Below are 13,745 nucleotides of genomic sequence, written 5' to 3' on the forward strand. Positions count from 1 at the left end.
GATGAAAACAACAGGGAGTCCACCAGTCAAGAAGGCAGTTTCTGCCTGTGCTGGAGAGGGAAGTGAGGGGCAGGTGGGGCTCATCCGCCTGGGAAGGAAACCCAACTGGGAGAAGAAAATCTCTGATCCTGAACCTCCACTGCCTTGCGGGATATTTTTGGAGAAGTAAAGGCTAAGGACTAAACCCGACACAAATCTGGATGGAGTCCCTAAGAGGGTTGGCTGCTGCCTTGTGCGCCTCCTTCCAGCAACTCCTGCAGCCAAGATGGTGCCAAACGCCTTGCTCTGCTTTACTTTGGACCGCATCAGCCAGGCCATTTTGGTGCCGCTAAGGCAGCAGTTTGATTTCACCCCCTGCCCCCGGCACACTCCATTGTCTCTCGAGACAGACGGATGCTAACAATGCTGCCTTTGTCCATTCGCTGCTATAAAACAAATTAAGCGCTCCCTCCTCTTTGTTGAAGAGCCTCGGCCTCAGATATTTAATCTGGAAAGTGGCACAGACCTGCTTCGTGCTTTATGTTCTGAGCCTGTCTGTCTCTCGCGGTGCCACAGCTTTCCCCAACCCCCACTGGCCCAGCCTGACTTTTCCAGGGTCAGGTGAAAAAACAGCGAGACTCTTTGCCTTGCCAGCTTCCAAACATGACAATCACCCCATAATAATCACAAGACCTTAGGGCTGTACTGGATAGCTCAGTGAAGAAGTTGACCCAGTGTGCAGCAGCTGTGAAAAAGGCAATTTCCATGCCAAGGACCATAGGAAAAGGAATTGAAAATAAAATTGCTGATGTCATTATACAACCCCAGAGCACACTTGGAGTCCAGTGCGCAGTTCTGGTCGCCTCTTCTCAAAATGGAGATTTAGAGTTCAAAAGGTTCAGAAAACGGCAATGAAAATGTTCAAGGGATGAAGCGACTTCTCTTTGAGGGCAGGTTGCAGAATTTGGACTTTTAAGTTCAGAGAAAAGGTGAGCAAGAGGAGACATGAGAGGAGTACACAAAATTATGCATGTCCTGAAGAAAGAGAGTTTATATCCCTCTCTCATGGTGCTGGAACTCAGGAACATCCAATGAAGCTGAACGTTGGAAGATTCAGGACAGAAAAAAGAACAATGCACAGGTAAACTATGGAACTGCCTGCCACAGGACACAGTGGTGGCTGCCAACTTGGGTGGCTTTCAAAGAGGACTGGGTGGATTCATGGACTACGAGTCCCGGTGGCTCCACAGCAATGCTTCTGCATGGGAGGAGAGCGTTCTTGGGCTCGGATCCTGCCTGCTGGTTTCCCTTTGGGGCATCTGGCTGACCATTGTGAGAACGGAATGGCATAATAATAATAATAATAATAAGAAGAAGAAGAAGAAGAAGAAGAAGAAGTTATTAATCTGGCTGGGTTTCCCCAACCACTCTGGGCAGCTTCCAACAAAAGATTAAAAATACATTAAAACATCAGTCATTAAAAACTTCCCTAAACAGGGCTGCCTTCAGATGTCTTCTAAACGGCAGATAGTTGTTTATTTCTTTGACATCTGATGGGAGGGTGTTCCACAGGGTGGGCGCCACTACCGAGAAGGCCCTCTGCCTAGATGGGCCATGGGCCTGATCCTGCAGCAGGTTCTTCAGACATCCTCAGTCCCCAGGAAGGCATCATACCCCCTTCCACCTGCTCCCCTTCTCCGCCCAGCCCCTTCCTCTGACCTCTTTCTATGGCCAGGAAGTTGAATGTCCCGTCACTGGAGTCGTCACCATCTGCTCCAGGCTTGGACAGGAACTGCAAGGCATGAAAGAGAACTGAATTGTGCTTCACATTGAAATGGGGGCACTCCAGACATTCTTTATATTCTGCATTCGTGATGATTTCTGCTCCTGGTGGTATTGGTAGGGCTAGGCAAGATCCCGCTTTCAACACTGCTTGTGCTTGTGAAAGTTTTGGAGTGGACAGACATACGGTTTTGCATCCTGTCAGTACATGCCCTGTAACTTTTCATGCCATGCATTTACGGTGGGGTATTATCCTGATATTTATAGGGCTCTCTTGCCATCTGGAGGGACACCCACGCAGTAATACCAGGGAAGCAACACAGAACAACTAAGAAAACAGAAGGGAGTATAAATCCACCGCTAATGCAACTGTTTTTGGGGCCAATGGTGCTGCAGAGAAACACCAACCTGGAGAAGGTCCTTGTGTGTCTTGAGCCCTTGTGCAAAAGAAATTTTGCTTTTCAAAAAAAAGGACACATCTCAAATCCAAAAGATTTCATTTCTTAACTTAAAGCTTATAAAAAGTAGGAAAATGGTTAAAAATGCTGAACATACAATTTCTCCCTGCAGTTTTAATGCCCTGCAAGTTAGCCAGAGAGATGATACTTGGCTGTCTGGAGAGCACAGCTGTCCTGTCTGTGCAAGCAGCACATCACTCACCGGAAGGGACTTGGGCTGGAGGAGGTTGTGTGGCTCAGAGAAGCGCCTCAAGGCCGGGCGATCTAAGGACAGAGAGACAACCTGAGAGGGAACTGGAGATCACAAGTCCCAGCTATAACTCTTGTGCCCCCCCCCCACAAGCACCTTTCACTTCTCCCCTTCCTCTTCCTGGTCAACATGGCTCACTCCACCCACCCACCCACCCTCTTCCCTCTAGAATCCGGGGGGGGGGGGGCTTGCAGGTGATTGCAGTCACCTTGCTCAAGGCAGGTATTCCAGAGACAGAGCTTCTTCAGCAGACACCTGTGCAGCTTCTGCTTAAAGACCTCCAATGAGGGAGACCTCGACCCATCTAGGTAACTGATCCCATTGACAAACAGATCTTCTTATCAAGTAGCGATGGGCAAATCTGCCAATTTCAGTTTCTTTCAGTTTCTCAGTTTTCTACTCTTCTATTCAGTTCTCTACATTTCTGCATCAGCTTGTAATTATTGCTATTTTGGATCCTCATGAAAATTCATTAGCTATTTAGTACAATTTTCTCCTCATAAACACATGTTTTTATGTACTTTTGCCTAATATGCACATTTTGCAATGCAATTTCCCCTAATATAATACATTTTTCTACATCATTTTCACAAATATATGCATTTTTATGGAAACTTAATCCTAGTGTATGTATTTGTGTACGTTACTTGGCTGGAGAACTGCAATTTCGAATGGCTGTGTTTCTGTCTGCATAGAGTTTAGGAAAGTTCAAATTAGGTGGGCTTTTTTATAGATATGAACTGAACTGAACTGTCCCCTATCCTTATTGTCAAGAAAGTTCTTCTAATGTTCAGGCAAAATCCACCTGCAGCTCAAACCCATCTAGTTCTGCCCTCTGGGTGGCAGAAGAGAAGAAGTCCTTGCTCTCTTCTGTGTGACAGGCAGATACTTGTAACATCATTGTGCCCTCTTAGCTCTCTCTTCTCTAGGCTGTCCATATCCAGTTCCTTCAGCCCTTCCCCTCCATGTCCCCAACCATCTGCAAAGCAGTTGTGCGTCATTTGCACATTTGTTAAGAATCCTAATGCCAGTGTACTGGAGAAAGCAAAGACCACCAGTGTCAAAGCAGTGATTCTTCAACATCAACTTCGTTGGACTGGTCATGTTGTTTGGATGCCTGATTATCATCTTCCAAAGCAACTACTCTATTCTGAACTTAAAAATGGAAAGTGTAATGCTGAAGGTCAACAAAAGAGGTTTAAAGACTTTCTCAAGGCAAATCTTAAAAAAAAGTACAGTGGTACCTCGCAAGACGAACGCCTCGCAAGACGGAAAACCCGCTAGACGAAAGGGTTTTCCGTTTTGGAGGCGCTTCGCAAGACGAATTTCCCTATGGGCTTGCTTCGCAAGACGACAGCCCATAGGGAAATATCCGGGACAGCGGGGAAGCGCAGCGGTCTTCCCCACTGTCCTCGGACCTCCTCCGAAACCGGGCGGTGGGGCAGGAACGCCTTCGGAACGCTGCTCCGAAGCCGGGCGGGGGGGGGGAACACCTGCCCCCGCCGCCGGGCTTTGGAACGCTGCTCCGAAGCCGGGCGGGGGGGGGGCGGGAACACCTGCCCCTGTCGCCGAGCTTCGGAACGCTGCTCCGAAGCCGGGCGGGGGGGGGCGGGAACACCTGCCCCCGCCGCCGGGCTTTGGAACGCTGCTCCGAAGCCGGGCGGGGGGGGGCGGGAACACCTGCCCCTGCCGCCGGGCTTTGGAACGCTGCTCCGAAGCCGGGCGGGGGGGGGGGCGGGAACACCTGCCCCCGTCGCCCGGCTTCGGAACGCTGCTCCGAAGCCGGGCGGGGGGGAGGGAACACCTTCTGAAGGCGGGCGGGGGGCGAAAGTCTTTGTCCCCCCTGCCTGCCTTCCCAGGGGCTTTTAAATCACCCCGGACAGCGGAGAAGTCCTCCGCTGTCCCGGGGCGATTTTAAAATGCCGCCCGCCAGCATTTTAAGATCGCCCGGACAGCGGAGAAGTCCTCCGCTGTCCCGGGGTTTTTTTAAATGCTGGGGGTGGGAAGAAAAGCCCTTGTCCCCCCCCCCAGCCTTCAGAAGAGGTCCGGGGACAGACTGTCCCCGGACCTGGTCTGAAGGCGATTTCCCTTGGAACGCATTAATTGATTTTCAATGCATTCCTATGGGAAACCGTGCATCGCAAGACGAAAAACTCGCAAGACGAAGAGACTTGCGGAACGAATTAATTTCGTCTTGCGAGGCACCACTGTAGTATAAACACTGACAACTGGGAAACACTGCCCTCGAGCGCTCCAATTGGAGAACAGCCTTTACCAAAGGTGTCATGGACTTTGATGATGCTCAAACTCAGGAAGAAAGGGGAAGAGGTGTGTGAAGAGGAAGGCATGCTTGGCAAACCCTCGCCATGATCAACTCCCGCCTGAAAACCTATGTCCCCACTGTGAAAGGATGTGTGGATCCAGAATTGGCCTCCACAGGCACTGACGGACACACTGTTAAGATTCACTGATGAGCACTCACTGCGTACAGTTTTCCAACTTGGAATAAGCCTACCTGGCAGTACTGTCATTTAACCTGCAATTAACCAGTTTTTTAAATCAAAATGGCACAGGGAACTTTGCTGGTTGTGATGATGGCTCCAGAGTATGGGTGGGGGAATCTCTCAATTAATTCTGTTTCCTCATTTTTCCACTCTTAAGTTTATTTCTCCACATTCCCACATCAGTTTGCCATTTTTTAAAAAGTCCTCATAAAAATCCAGCAATGTTTCATGTTTAATTGCTCCTAATATAGAATTGTAGACCCGAGGATCATCTAGTCCACCCCATCTTTGTTTGCAATTCTGCCTGATAAATACATTTTTTGCAAAGCCATTTCCCCTTATATGCCCTTTTGTATGCTATTTCCACCGGTATGTGCAATTTTGTGGACACTTTGCCCCAGTATATGCATTTTTTATGCACATTACTTGGCTGGAGAACTGCATTGAACTGTCGCCTTCAAAGGAGGGCTGTGCTTTGGTTCACATATTATTTCAGAAAGTTCAAAATAGGCAGGCTTGCCTATCAATGTAAACTAAATCACATCCTCCCCCCTCCCCCCAATAGTCTGGAGAGTCCCGTTTCCAGAGTCTTGCCCACCCATCCCAACTTACCAAGATATATGTTCTCTGCAAGCGCTGGAACCATTTGCTTGCTCTGTCCTTTACTTGGGGGCACTTCATATGTATACAGATCGTCTTCCTCCTCCTCTTGAGTATCACTGGGAACCTACAAGAATGTGTTAACGGAAAAATCTGAGGGCTCCCTTGGACAAAAAGTAAAGACACCAACCAGGATTACTTGGAGTAAAACAGCAGCCTGTAGGCTTGGCCTTTATTGAACTGTTGCAACAGGGTATTCCCCTCACTCGCAGGAGAGAGGAAAAGACCCAGAACAATGGGCTGCAAGACCTTATAAAAACTTTTGAAATTCCCCTCCTCTAGCTCAAGCCCACCCCCAGAAACATCATGCATACATTACAGAAAGGAGGGGTTGACATCATGCATACATTACAGAAAGGGTTGACATCATGCATACATTACAGAAAGGAGGGGTTGAGGGAGGAGTTGTGGTGGTAACCTGAGTGTCCTGTCACCCAGCTGGTTCCTCCTTTCCCCCTCCCCATGAGTACTTTCCAGGTGACAATGGGGAGTTTGCAGTTTCCTGCCCCCAGAGGGAAGATCTGATCATTGTCCTTTGTTTCAGTCTGTGGTGAATCCACTGTTCTTTGTGATTTTGATTGTCTTCTGTCTGGGATTATCAGGGTTGACATAGCAACTGGGCAGGGCTCCTGTGGATGTGCTGGGATGGTGAAGGGATTATGGCTGACCAGAAACCAAGCCACCCCCCTTTGATAGTCCTTGTCACATGGAGTAAAAAAAAAATGGAACAGTGCAAATCTGATGTATGGTTGATTTTCTATGAATTTATAACAGAAATGTGGCGTATGTAGTGTGTGAGTGTGAGTGTGTGTGAAGTTTGTGCAAACAGAATGATTGGGGTGGGGGGGTTCCTGCTACAAATGGAAGGCAGAAGCTGGGTGAGGCCCTCACATTCTCAAATATTCGGTGGTCCAGGCTGTGTTGCAGTCATGGAAGGCTAGGGAGCAGCCACAAAAGAAACCGCTTATGAACAAAATCGAAGCCAGCAAATAGCCAGATCCAGAGGACATCCACCTGAGAGTGTGCAGCACACATTGAAAGTGCCTTCTTTCCCTCAGAGAATCTTGGGAACTGTAGTTTAACACTAATAGAGCTACAATCCTGGCATCGTTAACAAACAATAGTTCCCAGGATTCAGGGGGAGTGGACACACAACCATTGGGCTGGTTTCCATAGATTTTTCTCAATCTCTCCCAAGGCAGAATTGAGAGCTATCCATAGGAAGCGGTAGAAAAACACTGGGCTTTGCCTTTGCTATGACTGGGTGGCAAGTACACACAAAACCCCTCCCCAAGGAAAAGGGGGAAGCAAGTAGAGAAATTCAGGTTCACTTGAACATAAAGATGGTCTGCCCTAGGGGGCTATCTAGGGGTGACGCTGGCATTAGGGAGCAGACGTCAAGAGGGCTCTGGGGTTAAGATGGCAGGGATAGTGCTGGGAGTTGGCTGGTGGTGCAGAATACTTACCCCCTGCAGCTGTTTCTCTGAAACACACAAAGGGCTTTGGCTCAGCCATGAAAAACATGAAAAACATGGCAAAACTTCCCACAAAGTGTTTCCCAAAAAAACAGACATCAGCAACAAAATCAACAAGAATCATAAGGTACCATTTAAAACTTTCATATTAATAAACAGATTCAGTCTCTCAAGGCTTTGGAAAACACCACTGAAAGCATAACTGGGCAGCTCAGCTCAAAGGGGCTGATGGCCTTTGTGCCCAGGGACTTAAGGACACCGCAATAAAGGAGTTTTGGAGGCTTCCTTATATTCTAAGGTCACATTTGCACCAAATGTTTAAAGCATTATGATACACAGCCATGGCTTCCCCAAAGATTTCTGGGAGCTGAAGTTTGTTAAGGGGCTGAGAGTTAAAAGGGGACACGCACACCCCACTTCTTTGTGATGAACGCAACACAGGCATCCCTGTGTAATGTACTCCACTGCTTACCTGGTCGCTTAGGAGGCACAGGTGGGACTCTGGACCTTTTAAGGGCAGGAACAAAATTAGACATTCAGAAGCATCATGAGATAAGATGGCAATCTCCCTGTTGCTCTTCCACTTGGCTCTGGGTAGTTGTGTCCAAAAAGGACTGAACAAGTATCTGCTAGAGATGCTCTGTAGCAGTGCATTAGACATAGTCTTCCCTCAGGACCCTCCTCCTTTCCCCAGCAAACTGTCTATGGAAGAACCTCTGTGCCTTATATAATCCTCTGGGGACAGACAATGTGTTTTTCTTAAGAATCAATTTCTATTGAAAGTTTTCAAGATAAAATACAACAAAAGCCAGGCTTATCTAAGAGAGAAAGATAGCAAAGAAACAAAAGAAGAAAAGAAAAAAGAGAGAAAAGAAAAAGAAAAGAAGAAGGGGGGAAAGAGGACAAGAATACCAATCTCTTTATCACTATTTCATTTCCCAGAAGGTGGAAAAAGCAGCAAAGGGGTCAACTATTTTGGACCTTATCAACAGCTAAGAACTGATCAGTGAGGTGGAAGTAGTGGGAACCTTGGGAGAAAGTGACAACGTCCTCTTGGGATTCATTATACAGTGGTACCTCAGGTTAAGTACTTAATTTGTTCTGGAGGTCCGTACTTAACCTGAAACTGTTCTTAACCTGAAGCACCACTTTAGCTAATGGGGCCTCCTGTTGCTGCCGCGCCACCGGAGCATGATTTCTGTTCTCATCCTGAAGCAAAGTTCTTAACCCGAGGTACTATTTCTGGGTTAGCGGAGTCTGTAACCTGAAGCGCATGTAACCTGAAGCCTATGTAACCCGAGGTACCACTGGACAGAGGAAAGGAAAAGCTGAGTGTAGCTGGACACACACACTGCACTTTAAGAAAGCTGATTTCAAAATGATTAAGGAATTACTGGGTGAAATCCCATGATCTGAAAACTCAAAGAGAAGGGAGTCGTGATGGATGGAGTTTCTTAAAGGTGAGATACTGAAGGCACAATTGCAAACATTTCTTACAAGAAAGAAAAGTGGGGGACATCTAAAAAACAACCATGTGACTGCATAAGGAGCTTGCAGATGAGCTGAGATTTAAAAGAGGCATGTATAAGGAATGGAAGAAGGGGCAAATCACGAAGGAAGAATATAAATGAGTAGCCAACACTTGCAGGGTGAAGGTCAGGTGGGCTAAAACTCAGAACAAGCTCAAGCTTGCAAGAAGGTTCAAGATAATAAAAAGGTTTCTTCGACTATGTTTGAAGCAAGAGGGAGAGCAAGCAAGTGGCAGCCCCTCTGCATGGAGAAGACAGAGAAATCTTTGGATATGACTTGAATGAAGGAATTAAGGGGATGCTCATCAGATCTGAAGATGACACTAAACTAGGAGGGGTACCTAGCTAAGATAGAACCAGGTTCAAGAGGATCTTACCAAAGTAAAGAACTGAGTCAAAACTAATAAAATGAATTTCAATAGGGACAAATGTCAGGTTCTGCACTTAGGCAGGAAGAATCAGATGCACAAATGTAAGATGGGGGACACCTGGATTGCCTGCAGTACATGTGAAAAGAATCTAGGTGTTTTGGTGGACCACAGGTTTAACATGAGTCATCAGTGTGATTGCAGCAGCAAAAAAATGCTAATGCAATTCTGGGCTGCAACAACATATGTATAATGTCCAAAGCAAGGAAAGCCATAGTCCCACTCTATTCTTCCTTGGTCAGACCACACCTGGAATACTGTGCCCATTTCTACAGTTTAAGAAGGATATTGACAAGCTGTAAGGTGTGCATAGGAGGGTGACTAAGATGATCAAGGGTCTGGAAACCAAGCTTTATGGGGAATGGTTGAGGGAGCTGGGTTTGCTTAGCATGGATAAGAGAAGTGATATAATAACCTTAATCAAATATCTGAAGGACTGCCATACTGAATAGAATAAGCCTGGGTTTTTTGCTGCTCCAGAGTGGGACCCAAACAAATGGATTCAAATTACATGAAAGGAGATTCTGACTAAATGTGAGGGAAAAGTTTCTGATGGTAAGAGCTCTCCCCCCCCCATCAAGTAAATAAATAAAAATACGTAACTAAGTGACCAATCACGTAGCAGATAGCTCAGTTCTACCCCCAACACAATTCCTGGCTACACCTATGCTTCCAACTCTGCCATTCTACGATTCTATGGCTCTATGATTCTAAGCCCACTTTACTGCTTGCAGTTGATTATAAGCCACAAGTCAATAAAAGGTTGCTCACGGAGTCTTATTCTTCCCAAATATGTTCTGCAAAAAGAAGGAAAGGAAATTATAGAGAGAAAACAAAATTAAAATCTTCCTCTTATATTTGTTAATCAAGAATCCCCTTGGGTAGTATGGAGCCAAACTGTTTGGAAACAAAATAAAGGGAAAGGGAAAGGGACCCCTGACCATTAGGTCCAGTCATGACCGACTCTGGGATTGCAGCGCTCATCTCGCTTTATTGGCCGAGGGAGCTTCCGGGTCATGTGGCCAGCATGACAAAGCCGCTTCTGGCGAACCAGAGCAGCGCACGGAAACGCCGCTTACCTTCCCGCCGGAAGCACACTTTGATGTGCTTTCGAATTGCTAGGTGGGCAGGAGCTGGGACCGAAAGACGGGAGCTCACCCCGTTGCAGGGATTTGAACAGCCGACCTTCTGATCGGCAAGTCCTAGGCTCAGTGGTTTAACCCACAGCGCCACCCGCGTCCCTTGGAAACTAAGTAGTGATTGATGCATATAAGGACTCACATTAAAAAGCTACAGAATATTGAGGGTGCTTTTTTTGGTGCAGGGTGAAGGTGGCCCAATAGAGACTACAGTATTTTGGAGTGGTGGTGCTTATGGGGATGCCTGCCTTGAGGTTAAGCAACTCAAGTGTTTAATTGTCCCTTCTATACCACCTTCTAAAATAGTACAGTTTTGCTTTAATGGGGAAAAAGAGAAAAGAAATATTGGAAAGAAACCAGGAATTTAACACCCCCCTCCCAAAATAGTTCCAGTACACACTTATGTCAGAGTTGCATTTTTAAGCGCACAGACAACACAAATAACCATGTCTCAAAAAGCCCAGGAGGACAACACAGACAACACTGGAATGCAATGATGTGATGACAACGTTGCGCAGATGCTCTGTAAAATGTGAGTGAACAAAGGATAACAATCCTGCAGTAAAAAGCAATACAGAAGCAACTGTGGATTGGCCTGACCCAGTCATATGAATCCCATAGTCTGTAATGCACCTCTACAAAGAGTTCACATGATGAGGTGCCTTATATTCCTGCCCAGCCTGGGCAGACCTTGCAATGTGCACGTCCTTCTTCCACATACTCTCCACCCATTATAGTGGCAGCTGCCAGTCCTCAGTGTTTAACAGATGTGACATGAAATCAGTCACAGTTCCAGTCCCCTGACAACTGAGGGGCAGAGGACCACCACCAACTGCATAGGACATTTTATTCCCAAAGAAGACAGCTTCTCTGAAACAAGAAGCGTAAAGATGGTTACCACAATTTTTATTAGGCTTTGGTAACATCTAGGAATGTCGATTTCATTTTCTCATTTTTCAAATCTTCTGTTTACCACATTTCTCTATCAGTTTGCCATTTTAAAAAATAAGTCCCCACAAGCCACACAGTTGGACTCACTTTTAGCTGACCCAGATTCCCAGCAGAAAGCTCTCCCGAACACCAACCCTAAAATACCTGGGCAGAAAGCAAACGACAATCTTACCATTGTGGAAGAAGTGGAGCTCCACGCAGCCCAGCCAGGGGGCCATGCAAATGGGGGCCTGGCCTTGCCAAGCAGGCACAAAAAACCACTGTGCCTCATATTTGCATACACCTTCCAAAGGATAGATTTACACAGAAATGGCAACAACAAAGGGGGGGGGAGCTTAAAAAGAAGGGAGGGGTAGCTAATGCTGCAGAAAACAAACTCAGAATTCAAAATTACTTTAACAGGTTGGAGAACTGGGTGCAAGCTAACAAAACGAATTTCAATAGGGACAAATGTAAAGTTCTGCACTTGGGCAGGAAGAACCAGATGCCCAAATATAGGATGGGGGACACCTGGCTTACTAGCAGTACCTGTGAAAAGGATCTAGGGGTCTTGGTGGACCACAAGCTGATCATGAGTAAACAGTGTGATGCAACAGCAAAAAAAGCTAATGCTATTCTAAGCTGCATCAAGAGAAGTCTCTAGTGTCCCAGTCAAGAGAAGTCATAGTCCCACTCTATTCTTCCTTGGTCAGACCACATCTAGAATACTGGGTCCAATTCTGGGCATCATAATTTAAGAAGGATGTTGACAAGCTGGAAGGTGTGTAGAGGAAGGTGACCAAGATAATCAAGGGTCTGGAAACGAAGTCTTATGAGAAATGGTTGAAGGAGGTGGGTATGTTTAGCCTGAAGAAGAGGAGACTGAGAGGAGATATGAGAGCCATCTTCAAATACCCGAAGGGCTGCCATATGGAAGAGGGAGCAAGCTTGTTTCTCCTGCTCTGGAGGGTAGGACTCGAACCCATGGCTTCAAGTTGCAAGAAAGAAGATTCCAACATAACATTCAGAAAAGCTTTCTGACAGTAAGAGCTGTTCAGCGGTGGAACAGACTCTCACGAGAGGTGATGGACTCTCCTTCCTTGGAGGTTTTCAAGCAGAGGTTGGATGGTCATCTGTCACTGATACATTAGCTGGGATTCCTGCATTGCAGGGGCTGGGACTAGATGACAGTCATGGTCCCAGGCTACTGCAGAATCAAAGCAAACATCAGTGAGGTTTTCTGCAAACTGACAATTGTTCCGATTCAGCGGTAAACAGTGGGTTTTCCAGGGAACCGGACGGGACAAATGGAAGAGATTTTGGGACAAAAAGAGTGGGGATGATCCCACAGAGAGCAGCTGCCTTATACCTAAGCTAACCATTGGTATTGGCAACACCAATAAATTGAGGGCGGTGTGGGAGGTTGCCCCATACAGGGTGCCAAGCAAAGGGGGTGCACAGTTGAGAAGATCTCTCACTGAGAAGATCCATTTGGGGGCGCCAAATTGTGGCCTTGCTCAGGGCGCCCACTGCCAAAGAGTCCCAAGGTCTGCTCCAAGTGGGATCTTCCCAGCCTTTCCTGAGATGTTGAAGTCAGGAGACTCTACCACTGAAGCAACCTTTACAAATAATGTTTGAATCAGCCTTCTGTACTAATTTATGCTTATTTAAATGTTATTTCCCAATTACTCTTCAGGACTTGTACAATTTTTTTAAAAGTTAACTAGCATGTTAAGAGAAAATTTGAAACACGCACATCACTAGAATGATAAATATAAGGGTTTAAACGGGTTTAAAATACATATATTTAAAAATAGGATTACAATTCTCTTTCATTTTAGTGCAATTGCACAAATTTTACATTTTAAATAACCATTTTTTTGTGCTAATTAAAGTGTTGATTTAAAAAAGTGTGTGTGTGTGTGTGTTATAATGGCACCAACCAGAAAAGTATTTGTGATGGTGTGGCAAGTGGCTATAGATGGACCATCCTGATCTGTCACAGGTCAAAGCCAAGACAAGAGGAATCGCGGCACTGAGGTCCCTCACAGCTGAGAGAAACCGCCTTGCTCTGCTCGCCTTTCCAAGCAAGCAGGAGAAATGGAAGCAGAATGGGGAAAACACAGGGCAGCAACTTGATGAAAACGTGAGTGAATGAAGAAACATGAAATGCCCCTATAGCAATTTGTATCGCTGCTTTTAAATATATCATGTGATATTGTAATGTGGCACATTATTGTGTATTGCTTTTAGGACTCTGAAAGCTACTTTGAGTACATATTTGTAGAACAGAGGGACATAAATTCTATCAATCAACCCATAATTACACATCCATATGCACCAGGCAAAAACATTTCTTTTTTTTTAAGAAGAAGAAGAAGAGTTTGGATTTGATATCCCGCCTTTCACTCCCTTTAAGGAGTCTCCAAGTGGCTCACATTCTCCTTTCCCTTCCTCCCCCACAACAAACACTCTGTGAGGTGAGTGGGGCTGAGAGACTTCAGAGAAGTGTGACTGGCCCAAGGTCACCCAGCAGCTGCAGGTGGAGGAGCGGAGACGCGAACCCAGTTCCCCAGATTACAAGACTACTGCTCTTAACCACTACACCACA

General features: G+C 46.3%; 1 protein-coding gene across 5 annotated transcripts in view; it reads right to left on the reverse strand.

The window, feature by feature from the left end:
* LOC309536272 (SH2 domain-containing protein 6-like) overlaps window positions 1-13,461 on the reverse strand; it is a 28,582-nt gene extending 15,121 nt beyond the window's left edge. For 4 of the 5 annotated variants that reach the window (XM_082230312.1, XM_082230314.1, XM_082230311.1 and 1 more), the window contains exons 1-6: window positions 9,837-10,066; window positions 7,581-7,615; window positions 7,100-7,116; window positions 5,586-5,700; window positions 2,422-2,483; window positions 1,699-1,771 (exon numbers count right to left, since the gene is read on the reverse strand). In XM_082230312.1, coding sequence (XP_082086438.1) covers window positions 1,699-1,771; window positions 2,422-2,483; window positions 5,586-5,700; window positions 7,100-7,116; window positions 7,581-7,615; window positions 9,837-10,009 — 475 coding nt within the window. In that variant the 5' untranslated portion in view covers window positions 10,010-10,066. Of the gene's footprint in view, window positions 1-1,698; window positions 1,772-2,421; window positions 2,484-5,585; window positions 5,701-7,099; window positions 7,117-7,580; window positions 7,616-9,836; window positions 10,067-11,327 lie in introns of those variants that run through there. The other variant, XM_082230313.1, reaches the window with a different exon arrangement.
* Between the last annotated feature and the right edge of the window lie 284 nt (window positions 13,462-13,745).

The sequence above is a fragment of the Podarcis vaucheri genome (genome assembly GCF_965113315.1).
Source record: "Podarcis vaucheri genome assembly, chromosome: 7".
Lineage (NCBI taxonomy): Eukaryota > Metazoa > Chordata > Lepidosauria > Squamata > Lacertidae > Podarcis > Podarcis vaucheri.